The 25,018-nt window shown below is 53.8% G+C and overlaps 1 protein-coding gene across 1 annotated transcript in view; it reads left to right on the top strand.

Moving 5' to 3' along the window:
• COBL (cordon-bleu WH2 repeat protein) overlaps positions 1–25,018 on the top strand; it is a 204,729-nt gene that overhangs the window by 57,556 nt on the left and 122,155 nt on the right. The window contains 1 exon segment of the mRNA XM_021063931.1: positions 17,918–18,121. Within this exon segment, the coding sequence (XP_020919590.1) occupies positions 17,918–18,121 (204 nt within the window).

The raw sequence follows: 25,018 nt of genomic DNA, 5'->3' as shown, positions 1-25,018 counted from the left end.
GACGCACCCTAGGCCAGCTCGGGACAGCCAGGTACAGGCCAGGTGAGGAGCCAGACAAAGCGTTGGTGCCCGCCCAGTGCACGGGACAGAGCGAGGTGGACCCAGCCCAGCATGTCCCTGGCAAGCTCAGACTTCAGGAGGGAACCAGCTGCTGCCCCGAGTCCAGAAGTGACTCCACGCTGGGGAGGGGGCGTGGGACGCGGGCTGCCCATGAGGCTGGAGGATGAGACCGGTGTGAGGTGGGCTTGTTTCCTGAAAGCATCCGTGTGCCAGATGCCTTGGTCATTTTATTGTGTGTGCTGTGCTCCTCCCTGGGAGGAGGGACCTGTCCCTCTTCCCGGGAGAGACACGTGAGCTGCAGAGGGACAGGTGGTGTGGAGCTGACCTGGGACCAGGAGGCCCCCAGCCCAGCCCTGCCCCCACACTCCTTTCCGCATTACACCAAACTGAGGCTCACCTAAGGGGCTGTGAGCTTGCATCTGCTGTGCGCTGGCACGCCACTATAGCAGGTGTCAGTTGCCCATTGAAAGCTGCTTTATTCAGAAGGAGACCAGTCCCTACATTCCTTCAACTCCTGGTTATCAGGAAGGCAGCGTGGGTACCTGTGCCAGCCCCCATGGCACCCCTGCGCCCTCCCTGGAGGCTGCCCTCTCCCCGTCGGCTTGCCGAATCCACCCACTGGCCAGGGCTCTCTCTGCTGGAAAAATTAATCGTCTCTTGCCCTGCATGCCTCCGAAGATGCTGCTTTCGCTCTTCAGCTTCTGCTGCACTATAATTCCTTCATGTTTGTATCCCCCATCGTATTTTTGTTTTATTGTGGTTGCACAGTGTGGCAACACAGGATCCTGTAATTCACTGTGCTGGCCTGGGGATCAAACCCATGCCTCTACTGTGGCCTGAGTCGCTACCGTCAGTTTCTTAACCCGCTGTGCCACAGCCAGAACTCCTCTCACTGCATTTGAGTCACTCGTGAACAGCACCTGGGTTTTCTCACTTTTATATCTTCCCACACCCCATGTTTGGCCTCTGCACCCCACCGTGCAGGAGGGTGAGTCCCAACTTGGTTGCCCTGGACAGCCTGGCACATTGGCATTTGGGATTTCAGTAAGCATCACTTTTGTGCTCTTGGAAGACAAACCCAGCAGACTAGGTCCTGCTTACATGAGAGAGACAGGACTTTGAAACCTCCTGCTGGAAAGGGCAGTCCCCACTGGAGGGAGACATCTGAGTTTCTGCATACATTTTTCACGTGATGCTTTGGAAGTCAAAGCCTTCGTGTTCAGCCAGGCTAACGTCTTCTGGCTTTGGGGGTGAGGCCAGGTGGGGCCAGGTGGAGAACGGCAGCCAGGAGAGCTCAGCGCAGAGGCAGCGGGGTAACTGGGCCGGGATGGCTGGCCTGCCTCACCCCTGCAGGCTGCTGGGGCTGGCCCAGACCTACTTTTGCAGCATGCTCTCAGGTCTCTATCTTAAGAGGGGGCCCCCAGACTCTGGCCCCTCCAACCTGACTGTGTCCCTGGAGCAGGGGGTTTGGGAGCCTGGGAATAATCCTGAGCGGGGGACACAAGGACAGCTTGGCCATGTCCAATGCCAAAGCCTTCCTTTCAAGCGCTTGGCTTTGGGTTGAGGGGATGTGGTTGCTCCCTGGAAATTGCAGACTTGTGGTACAAATTCTGGGGTCTGCCCCAGCTCGCTGGTGTTTGGGGTAGATGGGGGCTACAGGCAAGGCCAAGACAGACACCCTCAGAGGCAGGAGAGGCACAGGGGGTGGACGAGTTCAGTGACACAAGAGAGGAACTTCCCCCACCCTTCCCTTTCCACGAGGTGACAGGCCTGGCGACCCCCATCCAGCGCTGGGTGGATGGATCAGTTATCAGAGATTTAACCGGCGTGGCATTTTCCCCTGTTTTCTGATTTGAAGTCTGGGTGTCAGTGGGGCTGGGGAAGCTCTGGGCCGGTGGGCAGGTGGCGGGGATCTGTAAGTGACAAGGGGATGGCGTGAGGGCCAGGCGGGGCTGCTCCAGCGGAGCGAGGAAGCCGCCCAGCTCGGGTTTCGCCAGCCCAGGCATCTGCTGCAGGGCTGGGCCCTATTTTGAGAAACAGCTCACTAGGAGGTTATCAAGTGTCATATTTTCACTGGAGAGTTAAAGGCGCCCGGCAGTGAGCTCGGAGCCCTGAAAGGGCCACATGGAAACAGAGGGACCCTTGGTCTCTACTTCTGCCTGCGCCCCCCTGTCTTGTCTGCGATTCTTACTGAAGGCGTCTTTGAAAATGAAATAATGTCCACCTAAGTAAATGCCACTTCCTTTATTGGGGACAGAGAACATTCTCCCTGTGACAGAGGCAGACGTGAGGCTGTGTAGTGCCGACGTGTGACCCAGTGGCTACTGGCTTCAGGGGGTTCTCGAGCCAATCTGCAGTCTGTCTACAGGAACCTCCTGATTACAGCGAAGCGGTGAAGACTCAGGCCCAGAAATCTGTCGTTCTCTGGGAGACTTCGGGCAAGGGGCACCCAAAGCGTGATTTGGTGACTTTGTGGCCTCCGGTGAAGGGAGCTGGGTTCGTTCTCCTGAGAAATTCCCAGATCTCTGTTCTGCCCCGATCAGTTCCCGGCTGCGCTGAAAGGGGGCTCGTCGGATTTCAGGGCTTTTCAGTGATTTACAAAAGTGAATTGAAATGGAGCAGCCTTATCAGGCAGCTGCAGGATGCACACGGATTGGGGGGGCAGTCCCTGGAGAACTTCTTGCTCTGCAGATTTTATCTCAGGAGGCCCCACCAGTTTTCTTTTGGTTTCACACTTGGCTGGGAGGGACTGAATACCAGCCCGCTCCTGGTTTTCCCACTGAAGGAAATAAAACATATTGCGTGGCTGGAGGAAAGCCAGTCACTGCCTGCCCGTGATGGGCTGTGGTTGCTATTTCTTGCCCCTTTTGCCAGCTCCATTAGTGAATCAAAAGGAAAACTAGACTTTGCTGCAGGTCTTTTGAGCTGATATCTATGCTAATTTGGTTTGTCTCCCCAGGCTAACGTGACAGGGAGGGTTTTACAGCTAATTAGATGCTTGTTATGCCCCCCAAATATGCCTAAACCATGAACACTTTTGGCTTAATTAATGTTTGTAAACCTTCATTCTGCATCTTCAGTAACCTGAATTGCTGTTTGCGTGCATTTTCTTGGATGCCTCTTGTGTAACAGACTGTTTGCAGTTTCCATAGTGATGGGTTGTGTAATTTACGCCACTCATCTCTGTAATTATCTGGTTACCTATCACCTTGATCAGTCAATTCGCACACAACCTGCCTGGCGGTTTCACGGGATCTGGTTCCTCATGGCCAAACAGTCCAGGAAGAAATTTGAGGAATATTTAGGAGTCATAAAACTCTCCAGTGGTTATTTTCTTTGGGAAATAAGAGCAGCTGTGCTCCTGACCCTCCGTCTGGGGACGCGGTGGGCAGGGCCGGCTTGCCACCGGGCTGCTCCCGGCCCTTCCAGAACCAGAGCCAGGTGGGTGTTGGGGTTTCAAGTCCTGCCGCCCACCTTGCGCTGGTCTGAGAAGGGCGAGGAAGACGCTGCGACTTCGTGGTGGTGTCTTGCTTTTCTTTCTTCACTGCTCTCTCTCCTCCTCATTTTGGGGAAAACGATGATTCAGATGAGGCTGTGCACCTGCTGGTGGAGTGGGTTGGATGCTGCGGATGTCACACTGCAGCTCTCCGTCGGTGGCTGTCATGGCTCTGCCGTCCTGTCTCGGGCAGGTCCCGAGCCTGTCATCCTTGTCAGTCACCAGAATGGCCTCCCTTCTCAGGTGTTAGGAAGTTCAATTCCGCACGCCCTTGCCACCCAACCTCCCCACACCCCAGGGCACCCAGGGGCCGCTGCCCCGTCCTCTGTTGGCCTCCTCCTCGGGCCCCTGGGTGCTGCTCCATGGCCACAGGGGGTGGGGGCGGACAGAAAAGGAAGGAGGCGGCCCTTGGCCCTCGTGGGTGTTCTGTGCCTTTCCCTCACTGCCCAGTTAGGTGCCCTTGGGTGCAGTCGGCACCCTGATGCCATGTCCTCTCGTGGGAGTCGTCTGCGATTGTCCAGGGACTTTGGCCCCTCGGCTCCTGTGTGTGTGTCCCTCAGCCTTTTCCAGCCTGGCCAGTCAGCTTTCACAGACAGGTTCGTCCAAGGCCTCTGGGCAGCCAGGCTTTCAGCATCCACCTGCCTCCAGAACAGGCAGTATCCTGGCTAGTATCCATGAGGATGCGGGTTCGATGCATTGGCCTTGTTCAGTGGGTAAGGAGCCAGCCGTTGCCGTGAGCTGTGCTGTAGGTCACAGATGGGGCTCGGATCCCATGTTGCTGTGGCTGTGGTATAGGCCGGCAGCTGCAGCTCTGATTTGACCCCTAGCCTGGGAGCCTCCATATGCCTCAGATGTGGCCCTAAAAAGAAAAAGAAAAAATAAAGAAAAGGAAAGAATGGGGATTTCAAGGGCTCCAACCAGTGGGCCTGAAGGTTTGCCCAGCGCTGAGCCCTCTGCTGCCTGCTGACCTCAGCTCCAGTCTGGTGAGCAGCAAACAGGCATGGTTGTCGTTCCTGAACTTGCCCAGCCCCGGGCAGTGCCCCGTCCCCAGCTCCACGTGTGCCGGCCTCCAGCCCAGCTGGCCCCGTGTGTGGTTCTGAGGTCTGGGGAGGACGGCCAGGCGCCAGATGGGGTTCAGTGACGTCCTTCCTCCTGGCTTGCTGGCCATGGGGCCCTCCCTTTCCTGTGTCCTCCGCTCTCCTCCACGTGCTGGATGAGGGTGGGCAGCGGGGGGTGGGGGCTCCACTGTGTGTGCACCTGCAGGGGGCGCCCAGCATCCAGAGGGTGGAACCTTGTCTCAGCGCGCGGCATCGCGGTTGTGCAAGGGCTAAGGACGAGATGGTCCATGCCACGCTGTTCGGATGGTCCCTCGCTGAGCCAGGGGCCGTGCCTGGGTCTGAGATTAGGGTCGCTGCACCTGTGCCTGATCCTGTTCTCCTGCTACGGGGAGGAGGAAGCGGTGGCTACGAGGAGGCTGGATTTGGCATCTAAGGTCTCTCTGGTGAGCGATGATGCTGAGATGTGAAGCTGGGTGGTGTCGCCCCCTGTCCCTGTCACTCCTCCAGGCTCTCCCTCCCACTTACCCCTTTAGCTCCCACCCCTGCCACGGCCCAGCTCCCCCAGCGGGGTCCCAGGACTGTCCTTCGTGCCCTCGCCCACTCACCAGTGAGGGCCTCACAGCTGGGCCCGCCCGGGGGAGAGCCCAGCCTGTGTCCCCAGCACCACGGGCAGGGAACCCCAGTTTGGGTGACAGGGGCCGCCATGGAAACAGCGCTGGGGTGGAGGCTTCGCAGGTGGAGAGCCTGGGATTAACCCGGTGGGCAGTGGGCACCCCGGAGGTGTTTGCAGCAGGGGGATGATTGGGTGCTGAGGTCCCGAGGAAGGTTCATCTCAGCCTGTGCAGATGGGACCCAAGAGGGGGCAGGACAGGTCATGCCTCGGAGTCTCTGGTGAGAGTCCCCAGAGGTGACACGGCAGAGCAGGCAGAGCAGGGGAGGTGGCAAGGCGGAGACAGGTGGAATCTGGACTAGACCTTGGCACAGCCGTTGGAGGAGGAGGTGGGGGAGGAGGAGGTGGGGGAGGCGGCGACAATGCGGAAGAAAGCAGTGAAGCCCAGACCCAAAAGGACGGACAGCAAAGGCAGCGCTGCCCAGAGGAGCTCCCTGTTGGCGGTAATGGTCTAGAAACCAGCAGACTTACAGTCCGGGGAGGTGGTGGGAGGGAGCTGGTGGCCGGGCGTGAGGAAGCGTGCAGGACACTGGTGGCCGCTGGGGGCAGCACACGCCTGGCCTCCCTGGGGCTCTGCTGGACTGGCCATGCCTCCCCAGGGGAGGGGGAGGTCGACCAGAACTCCTGAGGCCCTGGGTCGAGGAGCCGGAAGCTCAGGTGATGCTGCTGCTCATGTAGGGTCCGGAAGGGGGCGCTGCTGTCCTGGACGCCCAGTGCCTTCATCTCAGGCCTGCTGCACCCTCCCTGGGACCCTCGGGCCCTTGGCTTGGCTGAGCCCAGAGGGCTCTGCGGGGTTGTGGGCGTGTCTGCCCCCCAGGTTACCTGTTTGCCGTGTGTTTGTCACCCTGGGACAGTGATATTTGGTCGGAACCGAATATGGCTTTCCCGACCACATGACGGCAGAGAGGAAAACAGTGAGCTTCTGATCACACAGCCCCGGGCAGGAAGAAAAGAAAATCCTCGCCAGCAAAGAACAGAAGGTAAACTGTGCCTGGGAGACAGCAAGCGTGGCTTTAGGCGAATTCAGCTAATGCTTGGGAGGGTCTGACGTGTCTCCCGGTTGAAGGGGCGCGAGGTCCACACTGTGGGCAGTGGGTGCTCTTTGTCAGAAAAAAGCGGGTGGCTGAAGGCAAGCTCTGCTCTTTCTCCCGGAGAGAGAGCGCTTCCTTCTCGTTCATTTTCCAGATTAGAAGCTTTGAGACTTGGAGCAGGTGAGCCTCGGTGAATCGTGATTTTGTTCCTGGTGGGGCAGACAGCAGGGAGCGTCTCAGCCCCGCAGGCGCGGCGCCACCGCGGGCTTGCATCGGGTGGCACCTTTATTAATAAGTCACAGGCTGGGCGTGTTCTCACAGCTCGGCTTCACCTGCGAGCTCCTTCCCGTCCAGGGAAACTCCAGGGACAGGCTCTTGTCTTGAGCTCCCAGGACTGCACCAGCCGCAAGATAGTCAGGGGGCAAAGCCAGCGCTCCTTGTCAGGGGGCAAAGCCAGCGCTCCAGGCAGGGCAGGCAGCGCTTGGGATGCGTGCAAACAGCGCCAGATGGTTTGGGAACCAGTAAGTTTCCTCCTCTGATCTCTTTCCCTTCACTTGATAAGAAAGGTCAACGCTGCCTGTTTTTGGTGGGAGAGGTCCTTTTTCTGTAATGTCCAATAATGCAGCAGTGTCAAAGCCAGCAATGGAACTCTTGGTTTTATGTGATCTGTGGAGCTGGAGCTGCTCTGCTCAGCTTCCTCGCTGCTGAGCTTTTGCCTGGGCTAAGTGAGCCACACACACAGGCTCTTAACTTCTGGGACTTGGGTAACAGCCGTGGGATTCGGCTCTCAGATGTTGCTCTGAGTATTGACCTGATGTGTGCTCAGCGATCAGTGTCCCCATGGACACAGCACCGCGTTTAGAGTTTGCTGAGAATTATGGATGTGCTTTTGTCAGTACGACTTTGGGAAAACCCTATGGAGAAAGCTAATCTTTTCATGTTGAATTACCGGAAGCTTCTCCAGCTCCGGGACACAGGGTGAAATTCTGCAGTGAGTAGGACGTTGGTTTTGAATGCGTGGCACCCATGAGCTTTCTCTGGGTGCCTGGAGGAGCTGGCTTCTCCTCACAGAGACAGGAGCCTTTTTTTTTTTTTTTCTTTCTTTTGGCCCCAAAGTGTAAACCTGCTAATTGTGGTCCAAGCCACTGTAACAGCTACGGTCACTGCCTGCCACCAGTGTACCAGTGCCTTGCAAGAAACTTCATGGCTCATCTCATTCAATCTTCACCCAAGCCCAGAATCATTCTGCCTTCGGTCTTGGGGAAATGAGGCTGACAAATTCTAGCACTTGCCCAGGTGCAGTCACCCGCTGGAGGGCACACAGCTGGCAGTATCTTTGCCGGATCTGAACTCACTTCTTTCTGACTCGAGTGTGTGTCCGGGGCTGGAAGATACTTTGCAGCCCTGAAAGGGTGTTGTTTCATCATCCGAAAGACGGTATCTCTGCGTCGCCCTGAAATCAGGGTTCCTATGGGAAGCCCATTTCCCCTGGATCCCGGGTCACTGGTGTTCCTGTGTTTATGCTGTTTCTCCTTCAAGCCCCTGCTTGAAGACGGCCTTTAAATTTGAGAGTTTCCTGGACGCGTGTATCTGGATCGTCCCTTGATGGTTTCTCTTGTTCTGAGTTTTGTTTTTAAAGGCAGAGACGGTAAGAAAAGCATGGGCCAGGGGCGGGGAGAGGGGCATCCGCATTCCTCCTGGATTAGAAGGGACCCTTGTCTCGGAAGGACTAGTGCCCTGATCATGGGAGGTGCTGGACTCTGAGACAGCATCACAGAGGTCCCTCCGGGCTGCCGCGCACTCGCGTGGTCTGCAGAAATCGTGGGCATCATCCAAGGCCCCTGACCCTGAGGGCTCTGAGGGCCCCGGGGACTGGCCCCGCCCCAGGCCCAGCTCAGCCACCTCCCGGCCTTCAGCCGAGGACACGCCTCCCATCACCCTGGGACTCTGCCTCCCCCTCTGTTTCATGAGGGTGTTGATTCACGTGAACTCTGAGGGGTCGTGAGCACTGGCTGACGTTCCTGGGGGCTCTAATTTTTTTAGAAACCAGGCTTGTCCAGACCCCACATCTGAGCAGACTGTGCCAGGAACCTTCACCAGAGGGTCCTCCTGACCCACCCCATCTCCTCCCGGCTGCCCCCGGCAAAATGCCCATCCTCCAGCACCCAGCAAAGAGCCTGGAAAGTTCAGCATCGCTGGTCAGATAACCCGAGTTTCCTTGTTTCCAGCAGAGGGAGCCTAAGGGGCCAGGAGGACCTCTGGGCAGTGTGATCCGTACCTGCTGGCTCCTCAGTCATCCCGTCTGTTCAGCGGGGAGAGTCACCTGCACGTACCAGGTCATGAGGCTGACCTCGGCAGTGCTCTGAATCCTTGGGTGTCTGGCCTGTGTTTCTGGACGTTCACCTGCTCATAGATGCTCAGGCAGGTGGGCAGCCACCCTGCGACTGAATCCCAGCAGAGGGGCCCACTCACTCACTTGTAGAGCAAGTCGTTGCTGAGCTACCTTCTCTGGCGGGAAGAAGGGAGACTTGATCCCTGACCTGGTGGAGTCGTGGCTGGTCCTCCATGGTCTGGTCAAAGCCCTGTGGGTATGGATTGGGAGAACAAGTGCTGAGATGCTCTGTTGGAGAACATTCTATGGGCCTGCCTTAGGGATGAAGGGAAAGGCCGTTTGTTCTGAGGAGCACGCCTTCCAGTGTGAGTCACGGGGGTGGAAGGGAGTCGGGAGGACAGGGAACAGCATTTCCTGCAAGGAACAGAATGTGCAAAGTCCTTAATGAAAGAGAGCTTGCCGACCCAAGGTATCAGAGGGAGGCACGTGGAGGGCACGTTTAGGGTGAGTGGTGGGGCCAAAGCTGGCAGGACTTGAGGTGAGCATCCTCAGGGACACGTGGACAACTACGAAGGGAGGTCCCGGGGAGATAAGTGGGCATGTGGCACTAGCTGTGATTTTAGATCTCGGCTTGAGTGCAGAATCTGGCAGAGGCAGAGGGGTGAGGGGTGGGAGGGGGCTCATGGGAACCATGCGGTTGAAGGGGATTTTGTCTAAGTGGGTTTCCATCCCGATACCTGAACCTTGTGCAACAGCTCTTTAGTTTTTAAAAATCCCTTGATTAAAATGGAGTTGATTTACAATGTTGTGTCAATTTCTGCTGTACAGCAAAGTGACCCAGTCATACATTCTTTTCCCTGTATTGATTGGATTGGATAGAGTTCCCTGTACAGTGGGACCTCATTGCTTCTCCAGTCTAAATATAATAGTTTGCATCTACTAACCCCAAACTCCCTGTCCATCCCACTCCCTCCCTGCCCCCACTGGCATGGCAATCAGAAGTCTATTCTCCGTGTCTGTGAGGCTGTTTTCGTTTTGTAAACAGGCTCATCTGTGCAATATTTTAGATTCCACATATAAGTGATATCATACAGTATTTGTCTTTCCCTTTCTGACTTATTTCACTTAGTATGGAAATCTCTAGTTGCATCCATGTTGCTGCAAATGGCATTATTTTGTTCTTTTTTATGGCTGAGTAGTATTCCATTGTGTATGTGTAACACATCTTCTTAATCCATTCAAATGTCAGTGGACATTTAGGTTGTTTCCATGTCTTGGCTATTGTGAATAGTGCTGCAGTGAACATAGGGGTGCATGTATCTTTTTGAATGAAAGTTGTGTCTGGCTATATGTCCAGGAGCAGGATTGCTGGGTCGCATGGTAGGTCTATGTTTAGTTTTCTGAGGTACCTCCATATTGTTCTCCATAGTGGCTGTACCAGCTTACATTCCCACCAACAGTGCAAGAGGGTTCCCTTTTCTCCACACCCCCTCCAGCACTGGTTATTTGTGGACTTATTAATGATGGCCATTCTGACTGGTGTGAGGTGGTGCCTCATTGTAGTTTTGATTTGCATTTTCTAAGAATTAGTGATGTTGAGCATTTTTTCATGTGCCTGTCGGCCGTCCATGTGTCTTCTTTGGACAAATGGGTATTTAGGTCTTCTGCCCATATTTCGATTGGGTTGTTTGTTTTTTGCTGTGGAACAGCTCTTTCTGTGTCCCAGCTGAAAGGCAAGTCTCACTGGCAGTGTGCCCCCTGCCCCTGGGGGACACGGTTGCTTCAGCTATTGTGGTGAAACCCATTCTTTCACACCCCGGCTGCTTCCATGCTATTTTCCCGGTCATTTCTAACACTTGGTCAAGTTTTGGTGTCGGCCTTGGGGGTCTGATGTCCAGTTCTGCTTTCTCCTGGAATTTCATTTTCTCTGAAAGGGTTGTACAGAAGGGCATTGTCGGTGCCCGCAGAAGGCCCGGCTTCTTCTGATGCCCTGAGCTCACCTGGGCTCCACACACGCAGGCCTGGGATGTGTTTAAACTTCTACTGAATTTCCCGAGAAAAGAGTCGAATGTATCTTGGAAAAGGAGCCTCTCCTCTGTAGCCGAGACACGCTTGCAGAAGAGAACTGCTCAGTGGTTGTGGTTGGGACCACCCCCTTCAAGGCTCGTGCCCAGGCGCAACCCAGGCCCCTCTCCGACTCTAAATCTCAAGGTGGGTTCCAGAGGAGGCGAGGCTGACAGCAGTCACACAGGCCGAGGCAGATCCGGGAGGCCCGTGCCAGGGCACTTGCCCTGCCGTCCGGCCGCCTGTGCTGACTTTCACCCAGAGGGCCTGACAGCTTGCAGGTTGCTCCCTCCCCAGGACCGGGCAGAGGCCTCGTCCAGCTGCTGGCAGGAGAGGTGACACTGGGGGTGACGTCGCCCTGAGAACCAGGGCAGCTTGTGTGTAACTTTCTGGCTCTTCAGAAGTAAGCAATCGTCCTGCTTGGGAAGCCTCTTGGGAGAGACGGTGACTCCCTTCTGCCTGCAGCATCAACGGACCCATTTAGCTGGAGCTGCCGCGAGGGCAGGCGGGACGGGACCTAGGAGCAGGCGCGGGTTTCTCTCTGAAGTTCCCGTTCAGGAGCTGCTTTCCCCTGCTTCCTGCCTGGCCGCCGCCTGGCACTTGGGCAGGGATTCTGCAGGCCTGTCGTTGGAGGAAGCTGGTGTCAGCATAACCAGCGGCTCCTGCGTCCACTGGTCCTGGACAGTAACCCAGAGAGCCGAGCACCCTGTGGACCCTGTGAAGGGAACCTGAGGGACATGGGGCCTTTCTCCTCTCCTCTCGGCGGGTCCTCCTGTCTGCTGGGGGCCGCCCTGGCCTGGGGGGCTGGGGTTGGATCCATCGCATGGACCCCGCCCTGGGATTTGCGCTCGCGGAGCCCAGGCAGCCCAGTCTTCTTGGCTCATCTGAGGAGATCTCTGCATCCCGCCCCACCTTGAAGGGCCCTGGGCATGAAAACCGGCTGGCAGCGTCCCGCCGATGGGCTCATGTGGGAGCTGGCAGGCATGGCCCTGAAATGTACGTGGTCACGGTGCGCTGGTCTCAGGACAGGGCCATGGGGAGCTCTGATCTGCGGCCTCTGAGATGCCGGAGATGTTTCCCACGATGGCTTAAAGATTGATGAGCTTGGAGATGCCAGAAATGTTTTTGTTATGATTTGTTTTCATCTGCTGAGCCCTTTCTGCCAGGACGCTCCCAGCTCCTTTCCTGGAGGAGCAGAGGAAAGGCGAGTTGATTATTCAGGTCCTCATACCCCTGCCCCCCAAGAGCCTCTCAGGTCCTCAGACTTGGGCAGAAAGTGGCCTCGTTCTGCGGGGCCCTCCGAGACTCCCTGCGGCCCAGGTGCCCAGGCCCTGCACGGACCTTGGGGAGGGGGAGAGGAGAGGTCAGCAGCGGGCCCTCCAGGTTGGAGGTGGGGGGCAGTTCATGCACCTGAGCAGCTTCTGCTCTTGAACTGGCTCACGGTTATACCCTTGAAAACACAAGCCCACCTGAAGTATTGTGGGCGCTCCTTGGATGGGAGGGGAACTCAAGGGGGGTTCAGTGGAGGGGCCTGGTAATTCTCCCCTCCCTCAAGGCCCTCTGCCCACCCGCGCCCCCTGGGCTCCCTCCCCTGAGGGCTGCTCTCTCACCTCTTCCCTCTCCCTAGGGGGTCATCAGCCGCCCCCATCAGGTCCTGCACCTCGTCCCCCAGGATGCTCAGCCACAGAAACTTCTCGCGGTGGGTGGGGGGCGGGGGGCATGAGAGGCAGAGGCCAAGGAGCCCCAGAGGAGGAGGGAGCTCGGACAGTAAGACTCCTAAGTGTGAGCTGGTCAGAGCGCTAGAATGAAAGTGTAATTGTGTGAGGACGCAGTGATTTATGGTGACATCGTGATCAACATCGCATGACATGAAATTTAGCCTTTGAACCGTTGTGGAGGGCACAGCTCCGTGGTGTTAAGAACATTCTCTACGGCCCGCAGTCCCTCCAGGGCGCTTTCCATCTGGAACCGCTCACCAAACTGCGATTCTGTCAAGCAAAATCTCTGTTACACCTACTCCGCAAACTACCCGTCACCCGCCTCCCCAGCCCCTGGCAGCCGCCCTGCTGTTTTCTGTCTCGGTGACGCTGGCTGCCCCGCCCCTGTGCCTCACGTGGGTGGAATCGGTTGGTCTGTGTCCTTCCACGACCGGTTTATTCACTAAGCAGGCGCCCTCGAGGCCCGTCCCCTTTCAGCCTGTGTCAGAATCCCCTTCCTTTCTGAGCTGAATAATAGTCCACAATGTGTATTCGCCACAGTTTACCCCTTCATCTGTTGATAAGACTCTTTTTTCACATTTTTTAAATTATGGTTCATTTACAGTGTCATGTCAGTTTCTGCGGTACAGCATAGCCACCCAGACACACACACACACACACACACACGTGTGTGTATATACATTCTTTTTCTCACACTATCTTCCAGCGCAGTCTATCCCAAGAGACCCTACACAGTGCCCTGTGCCATACAGCAGGACCTCATTGCCCATCCATTGTAAATGTCATAGTTTGCATCTACCAACCCCAAACTCCCCGGCCAACCCGCTCCCTCCCCCTCCCCCTTGGCAGCCGCAAGTCTGTTTTCTGTGTCTGTGAGTCTGTTTCTGTCTCGTAGACAGGTTCATTTGTGCCCCATTTTAGATTCCACCTATGAGTGATATCCTATGATACTTGTCTTTCTCTGTCTGGCTTACTTCACTTGGTGTGAGAATCTCTCGTTGCACCTGTTGATAGACTGGAGTTGCTTCTACCTTTTGCCTGTCGTGAATAATGCTGCTCTGAACATGGGTGTAAAAATATCTTTTCAAGTCTTTGCTCTCAACTCCTTTGGATATATACCCAGAAGTGAAATTGCTGCATCATACGTTAATTCTGCTTTTAATTTTGTGAGACTCCTCTATGCTGTTTCTGTTAGTGGCTGCCCCAGTTTACAGTCCCACCGGCAGTGCACAGGGCTTCTAATTTCCTACATCCTCACCAACACTTGTTATTTTCTGTAGGGTTTTCTTTTTTTTTTTTTTTTTTTTTTTTTTTTTCCGTGGTGACCATCCTCCCCCGAACGACAGCTTAATTTGACAGAAAATAATGGTGATAGCTCGAGTTTCTATTTTTTATGAGTTATTAGGACTAGAAACACCCTACCATCCGGCCCCTAGTCTCACCAACCTGGAAACCGAGTCGGGAAGGAAAGACTCACCTGAGCTAACTCAGATCTGGATGGACACGCAGGACCCCTAAGAGATGCTCTTTCCTGCTGCATCCAGGTGTGGCCTCAGAGCGGGTGGGGCCGGGGGGGCAGTCACACCAGATTGAGAGGAAATGGAGGGCCGGGGTGCATCTGCCACCCTTCAACCAGGAAGCAGCCAGGTTTGGGCCAGAACCAGGTTCACCCTGTCCCCACCAGTGCTGTCAGCCCATCACTCCCAAGACCACGTGGTCCCATCACTCCCAAGACCCTGTGGTCACAGCATTCCCCAGGACCACAGAGGCGCCTGGTCTGAGAGCCAGGCTTTCAGGGCATCCTGAGAGATGCCTTCTGTCCCTCTGTCGAGTTGCTCCTTTCCCTCTGCCCACACTCACTCCACGTGCACCAGGAGTGTCACCGTCATGTCAAACTCAACCCACACTTGACCCATTGACAGCCAATTGGTGGGTGTCGCCAGGGATGTGTCCTCTGTTGGCTTTCATGGAGCCTCATGCTAGAGTCAAGTGACATCAGTGTCCTCCCACCCCGAGACCCTCAGTCTCCACCAAGGCATCTCTGTCCGGGCATCCACTCTCCCCTCGCCCTGGGGACCCGGAGCTATTTCTGTGCCCCCAGCCTCCCTTCTCCAGCTGACATTTCCCCAGACGCCGCCCCCATTGTCTCACTTGTCCTCAGAGACCCCCAGGCTGTGGGATCATCCAGCCCCTTGTCAGGGTCCCCACTCGGGCCTTCTCCCAGCTGGGCCCCTCCTCCCCACAAATCGGACACGAAAGCCCCCTCTGGTCCTGTCCTCTTTCTTGATGACCTTGAAAAAATCATTTAGGCACTCCCCAAATATTTGTGGGACACGTATTTATCGAGAACCCATCTGGGCACAGTTCCCTCAGCTGCAAAATGAGAGCAACAGGTTTCATCCCTTAGACGATGGGGCTCAAATGAGACCAAGTGTGTGTGGAAAAGCCACGCACCTGCCGCCCTGTCTGGCCGTACTGTCAGCCCGCAAATTCCGGTTTACGTCTTCGTCAACAATGTGCGTTACGTATTTTTTCCTGCCTCCCCCCCCCCCCACCTACTAAAAGCTACCACCTGAGGACGGCTCGAGGCCTCCTCTGGAGGTGGACACCCCAGAGCCACAGTCCGTGCAGCTTCTTCCATTGTCACCGCAAAATTTGTTAAGGCTGCTCTGTTCCTTGTGGCCAAACTGTTTGTAATGTCACCATTGCCGGCGTCATCAATAAGTGTGTTTAAGTACCTACCACTCTGACGAGCAGTGTGCTGCTGAATACTAGAGTCCAGACGCCCCTCCCGCTGCACCTGCCGCCTTCTGGGGCTGTGAGATAAGTGGGCAGTCAGTCACAGTGGAGGTGGGACATCTGCGTCCGGCTCTCAGGCTGGTGGCTGGCATCGAGCGGCCTCCCCAGCTGTGGTCCCTGCTCATGTGGACACACACAGAGCTTCTGAGGGTGGTCCTTGAATCCATAGGCACCCCAGGCATCACCTTTGCCGTGAGAATTTTCCATGTGCACTCCGGAAGATGTGCAAATGTTATTCTGTAAAATAAAAACATACCAAGTTATTAACATGTATATTAACTCTATGTTTTTCTAGCAGTTACTTTCATCCAGTGATACAAAATCAGAGCTAAAACCACATGGCATTTTAATGGAGCCGCTTTCTAAAGAGATGTTGAGATTGGTGGTATAATACACCAGCTCTCAGAGACTCCAGGTGGTTGGGTTCGTATTGGGACATGAACACTTTTTAAGCTTCCCAGGTGCTTCTGCCTGCCAGGAGGGAGCCGAGCTCAGCCGTATGCGTGGAGGTCAGGAGCCCCTAGAAGATTCTCGGGGGACATGGTTTTGAGCTGTGTCTTCAAGGGCGCAAAGCCTCCAAGGCAGATGCTGAGGCAAAGGCAAGGGCCGTGGTTCGTGGGATTCGAGGATCAGAGACCCGTGTCCTGCTACCAGCCAAGTGGGGGCGAGCGCAGAGGAGTCGGGACTGAGGCCGGTGGAGAGTCCTGGTTGTCAGGCCCCAGTGTGCTGTGCTTTGAGCTGGATGTCGTGACAGCTCAAAGGGGGACGGAGGTGTGATGGCCTTGAGTCAGGGGGTCTGGATGGATGCGCACAGCTGGATTTTGCTGTGAAGGTGTTCAGGGTCCAATCAGATGTTTCACTTTTATTTTTTTCAAGAGCCAGAAATTCGTTTTGTTGGCGTGAAGTGTCCCAGTTGTTTCGGTGTCAGCTACCCCACACAGGCAGTGTAGACACTTATGCATGCACCCAGTGGGTGTCCATGCAGTCCACAGGCAGCAGCCCTGCGGGCTGCAGAGTGAAGTGTGAGACGCACGGCCCTGCGGTCACACGTGTGCGGAGTGAGGCACGAGATGCATGGCCCCATGGCCGCACGTGTCTGCGGAGTGCAGGCCTCTCCGCAGCACTGGGCAGCCGGAGGCTGCGTTGCAGGAAGAGCCTGCTTTGTGCAGATGTTTGGGAAGAGGGCCTGGGTGGCGGCAGGCGGCAGGGGGAGCAAGCGGCAGATGGAAGCAGCACCCCCGGCTGACTCTGGCTGGTTGAGGACACGGTTTATTAGAGGAAGTCTCAGGGGAGGGCATCTCTTCTGCCCCCCTCCTCACCTCTTGCCCCCACTGCAGCGCTGGCTGCAGGGACCAGTCCCTCAGTAGCCGCCTTCTCTTCCACTCAGTGTGTTCTGGAGCTTTTCACACCACCCGATGGCCACCCCCCTCCACAGTGCCCGTGTCTATGGGTGCTGGTCTGACGGACTCACTGGCCAGTTCAGGACATTTGACGTGGGCCCAGCACAGCCTCAGCACCGTCGACAGTGGACTGCAGGTCCTCAGCTGGCCCTGGCCCCACCCTCGACCATCGGGGGCCTTTCTTTAATTGGCTGTGATTTGCGACCGACCCGATGACTCGGAAAGGACGGGTCTCAGCCAGTTCTGCTTCACCAGCCACTTCCCGGTGCGGAACACATTTTAGGCTGCTGTTTGCACAGACCCTTATTTTCCAAACTCCGCCCTCCCCTTGTCTTAGTTGTCCCTTTTCTCTTAGTGCTGAAGAGCTCCCACATGCGGGTGCTTTGTACTGAAGTACAGTCAATGCACAATGTTGTGTTCGTTTCGGGCGTTTAGCAAAGCGACTCAATTGTGTGTGTGTGTGTATATATGTACATGTACATTTGTACACGTATGTGTGTGTGTGTGAATTCTTCTTCAGATTCTTCCCCGTCACAGGCTATTACGAGACATTGTCCCCTGTGCTCTACAGTAGGTCCCTGTGGGGATTTGTTGATTTTCAAAAGTTCGTACAAGGAGTTCCCTTCGTGGCTCCGCAGAAATGAATCTGACTCGTATCCATGAGGACACAGGTTCAATCCCTGGGGTTAAGGATCCGGTGTTGCCTTGAGCTTTGGTGTAGATCACAGACACGGCTCGGATCTGGTGTCACTGTGGCTGCGGTGTAGGCCTGTGGCTGCAGCTCTGATTTGAGCCCTGGCCTGGGAACCTCCATATGCTGCAAGGGCAGCCCTAAAAAGATTTTTTAAAAAATAATTAAAAAAATTTTAAAATAAAATGAAAGCTCCTGCAGGATTCCCTTTGTGGTTTAGAGAGTTAAGGACTTGACGTTGTCACCGTGAGGATGAGGGTTTGATCCCTGGCTTTGCTCAGTGGATCCTAAGCTGAGGCTCTGGTGTTGCCACAGCTGCAGCATAGGTCACAGATGTGGCTTGGATGCAGTGTTGCTGTCGCTGTGGGGCAGGCCGGCCGCTGCAGCTCTGATTTGATCCCTAATCTGGGCACTTCCATATGCCACAGGTGTGGCCGTAAAAAGAAAAAAAAATAAAACCTTAAAATGTGTTAAAATGTCCGAAATGAGCCCTCGTGAGGCTGGACGACTGGGGGACCGGCCTGAGAAGCTGCTGGGTGTGCCGGGTGTGGACAGGGGCGTTGTCACCTCTCTCAGTTCTTCTGTTCTCACTTTCAAGGAGGAAGATGAAGGCTCGTGCCCCCCCGCCCCCTGGAAAGCCCGCCACCCCGACCGCGCACAGCGGCCGGAGACCTCACTGCGACGCGTCGCCCGGGCCCCCGCAGAGCCTGCTCGCCGTGAAGGAGGCCCTGGGCGGCGGGGTGCTGGCCATCACCGTGGTGCTGCCCAGCGGGCTGGAGAAGAGGAGCGTGGTCAACGGCAGGTGGGCAGATCCACGAGAACCCAGGGGTGGGTGAGACCGCGTGCCAGCCTGGGATGTCCCACCAGGCCTGCTGCCTGTTGGCCGGGCCGCCCTGGTCAGCCTCAGCCTGAGGGGGGCACCGCTCGCTCCTGCTGCAGGTGGGCTCAGAAGGAAGGGGTCTGGGGGTCTCAGGCTCACAGGCAGCTCCGTGTGGGTGGCCGCCACCAGAGTCGGGGCGATAGAGTTTCTAATGTTTACGTTTGCTATTTCTCACAATGAATCCTAATTATATTGTTTGATCAGTTTTGTCCTGCTGTTCCTTACTCAATCTATAATATAAATGATTAACAAAATCATAGGAAACAATTTTAAACGTTTACACATTATATCGTAGAGAATATGATATGTGATCAATTGTAAAACATTCAAGCATGAAAACATTTTTGTTTATTTCTGAGGCAGAAATGAATGAGAGTCATATTTCTAGGAAATCAAGGAAGATGAAAAATGAGATAAAATATTTAAATCTTCAAAACCGAAGAGTATGTTGAAAACAGGTGATAATAGTGGTAAGAGTGCAAATCACGTCATTCTGGGTTTTTTTTTCTCGTGGATACATTGAAAACAATGCCATAACCGTTTAATGTTAAAATACTGGTATTCTGAGTCTACCTGAAATTACATCCTTTGCAATGATTTAAATTTTAACATGAAAATTCCAGGTAATGATTTACTGGGCAAAGCAATACATTGGTTTTTAAAATTATTTTATGGCCGGGAGTTTCCGTCATGACTCAGTGGGTTAAGAATCCAACACAGTGTCCATGAGGACGCGGATTCAACCCCTGGCCTCGCTCGGTGGATTAAGGATCCAGTGTGGGCCAAGCTGCGGCAGAGGTCGCAAATGGGGCTCAGATCCCTGTGTGGCTGTGGCTGTGGTGCAGGCCGGCAGCTGCAGCTCAGATTCACCCCCTAGCCTGGGAACTTCCATATGCCGTGGGTGCGGCCCTAAAAACAAAACCAAACAAAACAAGACAAATAAAATAAAATCATTGTATGGGCTCCGTGAACAGGATTTGAGGACCATTGCTCCAGGCCTCAGTATTTGCCTAGGATGGGAGCTGTGGAGTCACGGAATGCCACATCTTCAGCTGTATGAGATGATGCCAAACAGCTTTTCCCGAAGTGGTGCCACAGGAAACACCCAGTTGGCTCCTCCGTGGGGGCCTCCGTGCAGCAGCCCTCCCCGCCTCCCCAGCAGAAGGGCTCAAAGCCAGAAGTTGAGCCTGACACTGGATCCCTGCTAAGGCTTCCATAGAAGCCCGTAGCTCCTGCGAGAGGGATCAGAGCAAAGACATTCAGGTTCCCGGAGTGTCTGTGTTTCCTTGTTTTACAGAGTGGTCTTTCTTCTAAGGATGCTTCTCCCACCTGAACTGAGAAACACGCCATATTGTCACAGGTTTACAAGCTACTTCAATAGGTGCATGTAATCTTATCAGTGAATGTATTATGGTTCACTCGCTATTCTTGTATTTTTAGCTCAATGTCTACATTTAAAAAAAAAACCACTTCATTGCGGTGTGGATAACACATAAAAATGGTCGTGTTTAATGTACAACTTGAGTTTGTAAGTATACGCTGGGAAACAGTGTGACGTCTGTCCACTAGTTACCTGGTTTTTAAGAAAGTGGTCGTATGGGTCACGTCTTAAATAACATGAAAGTCTGCTTTTACCTTTGCATGAGGAGGAGTTCCCATCGTGGCGCAGCGGAAATGAATCCGACTAGGAACCATGAGGTTGCAGGTTTGATCCCTGGCCACGCTCAGTGGGTTAAGGATCTGGCATTGCCATGCGCTGTGGTATAGGTTGCGGACACAGCTCGGATCTGGTGTTACCCTGGCTGTGGTGTAGGCTGGCGGCTACAGCTCCAATTAGACCCCTAGCCTGGGAACCTCCATATGCCACGGGTGCGGCCCTAAAAAAAAAAAAAAGCAAAAAGCAAAAGTCACCCCCTACAGTTGCATGAGGAGAAGAGTTCCCTTGTAACTCAGCAAGTTGAGGATCCAGCATTGTCACTGCTGTGCCTCTGGTTGCTGCTGTGGCTCAGGCTCGATCCCAAGCCTGGGAACTTCCACACGTGGTGCGCACGGCCAAATAGGAAAAAACAAAGGCATGAGGAGAGAGAAAATGCCCGCTTGAAAATTAAAAATATTTCTTTGAGAAACGTTTTCATACTGAACACATTCTTCCAAATGTATCTTTAAGGTTTTTTTTTTTTTTCTCCCAAAGGAGAAGCTTGCACTGTGCCAGCTTGTAAGGCAGCTATAGCTACAGCTGTAGAGATGAAGTATTAAAGTACTTTACTCTTTCCTCAGTAGAAATACAAATCCCTCCGCCAGGGTTTCCTGCATCAGCCTGTGGGCTCCCTCAGCGGCGCGCCGTGTGCTAACTTGCTGACACTGCAGCTTCTTGCTTTGGGAATTGGTTTTACATGTCCTGCGCTTTAATAATAGAAGAGCAGCCCAACGTCACCCTCCTCGCCGTCGCTGAAACTGGATCTGCTCCTCGTTCACCGATGCGACTTCTCTCTCCCATTTATTAGAGAGCATCCCCAGCTTTTCTCAGGATACGCAAGTCGTCTATAATTTACAGTCAGCCCCTTAACTACGTGATTGCCAAACAGGAAAGATTCTTACAGAGAAAACACACTAGTACTTGGGGTCTGGTGAGCCCATGCTCCGTATCACAGTGAGGTTCTTTCTCTCACGCTTTCTCTCTTAACTTCACTTTGGGTTTAGAAACACAGGTAAAATCCCCGTCTCTTCTTAGGGGGATGAGACATGGGGGCATGGGTCCTAGGACTTTGTTTATTTTTAAATGATTTTATTAAAATATAGTTGATTTACAATGTTGATTCATTTCTGCTCTTCAGCAAAGTGACTCAGACATACGTGCATTTCTCACATTCTTTTCCGCTGTGGTTCATGTCAGAATAGACGGCACGTGGTTCCCTGTGCACAGTAGGACCTTGTCGTTTGTCCATCCCGTACATACTAGTTTGCACCTGCTGATCCCAAGCTCCCAACCCACCCAATCCTGTTCTCTATGCCCATGAGTCTGTTTCTGTTTAGTAAATCTGTGCCGCATTTTAGATTCCACATTTAAGTGATACGATATTTGTCTCTGTCTGACCTCACTTAGGATGCGGATCTCTAGGTCCATCCATGTGGCTGCCAATGGCATTATTTTGTTCTTCATGGCCGAGTACTTGTTCGTTGTCTAAATACCACACCGTCCTCATCCCTTCATCTGTCGATGGACATTTAAGTTGTGCCCACGTCGTGACTCCTGTGAACAGTGCTGCTGTGAACACTGGGTACACGTATCTTTTCCAATTAGAGTTTTGTCCAGATAGATGCCAGGAGTGGGATGGCAGGATCATATGGTAGTTCTATTTTCAGTTTTTAAGGAACCTCCACTCTGTCTTCCATAGGCTGCATCAGTGGACACTCCCAGCCGCAGGGTAGGAGGGCTCCCTTTTCTCCACACCCTCTCTAGAGTTGGTTATTTTCGAACTTTGTAATGATGGCCCCTGACCGGTGTGAGGTGGTACGTCCTTGTGGTTTCGATTTACATTTTTTTCTGTGATGATTAGTGAGGTTAAGCATTTTTCATGTGCCTGTTGTTCATATAGATGCCTTCTTGGGAGAAATGTCTACTTAGGTTTTCTGCCCATTTTTTAACTGGGCTGTTTGGGGGTTTTTGGTTATTGGGTTGGAAGGGCTGTTTGCATATCTTGGACGTTAAGCCCTTGTTGGGACCATCGTTTGCAAAGACTTTCTCCCAGCTCCGCAGGTTGTCTTTTCGTTGGGTTTATGGTTTCCTTTGCTGTACACAGGCTTGTGAGTTTGCTTAGGACCCATCTGTGTATTTCTCTTTGGTTTCTGTTGCCTCGAGAGACTGGGACTCTCTTAAGGAAGGGTGCAGCCAGCCCTGCCCAGGGCGCTGGAAGGAGGCCACCGATCCCATCACTCTAATTGGGGCCCTCCAGAAACCGTGTCAGGCATTCCAGCGTCAGGGCTGCATCATTCTGATGTGGTCAATTAACTCGCGTCCAGTTGGCACACACGTCCAGTGGGCCCAGGACAGGGGAAAGCAAGCGTTTCCTTCACGAAAGAGAGGGCATCTCTCAACATTCAGTCCTGCGATTCTGCCTCTGTGGCGGCCATATCCCCTTTACAACAGCCAAGTTGACAGCTGTGCCTGGCCTTGCAGGTCCTGGACCTCAAGAAACAGCTCAGGGCTCTCCTGGCAGAGGTATGGCCCGCATGGCCCCTCTGGAGAGAGCTCACCTGTTCTGAGGTGAAAGGGAAGGAGGGTGTGAGTGAGTCCAGCCCTGATCGCACCTCTGTCACCTGCCCATCAAAGTGGTGGCCACGGCCCTCGTCGAGAAAGCAGGTGTGTGATTGGCCTGTAGCTTCAGCAAGCTCTCTACGCCTGTGCGCTCCAAGCCCCAGGGGTGCGGGAGCTGCCCCCGCTCCAGCGCTGGTGCCTGAGGGCGGAGCTGGAAAGGGCGGTTTTGATGCGGGGACATCTGCCAGAAGAAGACTGTCCTCTAAAGAACAGGCTCACTGTCAGGTGTGGTTTAGTTTGATGTACACGGTCACTTTTTTATTGTATTTTAAAAGACCTTATTTTTCCGAGCAGTTTTAGGTTCACAGAGAAATTGAGAGAAAGCCGTGGTCTTTCCCACCTACTCCTTGCCCTTCCCCCACCCCTCCCCATTCTGCCCCTCCCCCTCCGGGTGCTGCACCTGTCAGAACCGATGGGCCTACACACACCATCGCCCAGAGTCCGCGGCTTCTATGACGGCTCCTTCTGGGTCTACAGAGTCTAGGAGTTGGCACAAGTGCACAGTGACATGTATGCATCATTAAAGTATCGTGCAAAGTGTTCTCACGGCCTTGCAAATCCTGCCGGGACATTCCTGGGGACACGGAGTCCACCCTGGTCCCCTTAGCTGGAAGTGAATCTCACTGAATAGGTAACACATCTGATGATTCTGGTCTTAACTCACTCTTTCTAGAGAGTACCTCCCGAATGTTTCTGCCTTCTGAAAGCTTTGTTGGTTGGTTTGGGCAAAATCTAAGAGAAGCTAAAAAAAAAATCACTGTCGTATGCGGATTGTCGTCAACAGCCACCAGTTACTCTACTGGGTTTCTTTATGAGAATCTTTTTTTTCAAGTTTTTTTTTAGTTAAAGTATAGCGACTTACAGCGTTGTGCCAATTTCTGCTGTACAGCATAGTGACCCAGTCAACCTACGTGCATCCTTTTCTCACGCTGTATCTTCCATCACGGTCTCTCCCAAGAGACTGGACAGAGTTCCCTGTGCTGTACAGCGGGACCCCATTGCTTATCCATTCTAAATATCGAGTTTCACCTACCAACCCCAAACGCCCAGCTCATCCCACTCCCTCCTACAAGGAAAGAACGTGGTTAAGGGGCTGACCATAGATTATAACCCGCTGCTCCTCCTGTGAAAGGAGAGCAGGTTCTTTACCGAAGCCACGATGCAGTAGTTACAGCAGTGGTGTTATTTTGGATTTGGTGCTAAAAAAACCAGAGGGTTCCATTCGTAGCTTTGTGTTCTTTGTGGTTTATGTTCTGTGATTAATTTTCATCTTTGAGAATTTATCATCTTGGTTTCCTCGGCGGTGGCAGTGGACTGTCGGTGGAGATGAGAGAGGGAGGTGAGAGCCTCCTAGGGGACCAGGGTCCCACCCAGCCCCACCCCCTCAGGGGGACCAAGGGCTAGCAGGCCCCACCCCCAGGCTCGGTGAGGCTGAGAGGGAACCATGTGACCTGCTGTGGCCAGCGCAACCCTGGACCATGAGGGAGCAGAGTCACAAATACTGCATTGTTGCTTCAGCATCCTTAGAAGTCTGTTTTCTATGCTGAGGCTTTTCCGGGGAGTTTCACGTCCTGGAGTCTTTGGTGATGTCGCTTCCTGTTGTGATGCACTAAGCTCGTTGTTGAGATAATGACGATTTTCACCCCAGAGCTGAAGCAGCATTCGCCTGCCGGTGCGACCCTTGTGGGGGGGCGCTGCCCTTTCCGAGGAGGGAGCCCTGAGTCACCCAAGATGCCCACGTGATTCCAGTGTCCCCTGGTTAAGACATACGCTGTCACCTAATTTCTTCCTGGAGAGCGAGGGGAGTCAGATTGTCATGGAGATGGCCTCGAGATGTTGGGTATCAATTAGAGCATTACCGATTCTTTTCAGTGACTGGATGGGAGTCGGGGCACTTGGGAGCTTTGCCTGGGCTTTCACTGGCCGGGGTCCGCGCCCGCCACTCACAGCCCTCGCGGTGAGTGAGGAATGGCCAGTGGCTGGCACTTCTGTCTTTACAGATGCACCGTAAGGCCCAGGTCTGCACACACCTGCGCCCTGGACACCTAGCAAGCATCATTATGACTTGAAATGACTGCCGTGCTAGTTCCTGATTAAGAAATAGATCCGAGGAAAAGGCTTATGCTTTTGAGAGAGATTTACCCTCCACTGCTCAGGAAATGTGTAGGAAGAGAGAAGTCAGTGTTAAATATAAAAACATTCCACCAGATGAAAATAAATGATGCAAATGGAATTGTCCATTCTTTGGGACAATCCAAATTGTTATTCCGCTCCCTTAATAAATAATTATCTGCAATGGGAGACGTTATAAAATTTTTTGACATTCAAATAAGGGAATTTTCCTCATTTCTTTTTCAAAAAGCAGACTCTTAGATGAAAAGAAAGCTGTTGTCTTCAACCTAAAATTTCAGTTTTTAGGAGGCCCCACCATGGTCCAGTGGGTTAAGAATCTGCCTGCAGAGGACTGCAGCAGGTCAGGTCTCTGCAGAGGTGCAGGTTCAATC

The sequence above is a fragment of the Sus scrofa genome, chromosome 9 (genome assembly GCF_000003025.6).
Source record: "Sus scrofa isolate TJ Tabasco breed Duroc chromosome 9, Sscrofa11.1, whole genome shotgun sequence".
NCBI lineage: Eukaryota > Metazoa > Chordata > Mammalia > Artiodactyla > Suidae > Sus > Sus scrofa.
Note: the sequence above shows the minus strand (reverse complement) of the source record. Positions and strands in the feature narration are given on the sequence as shown.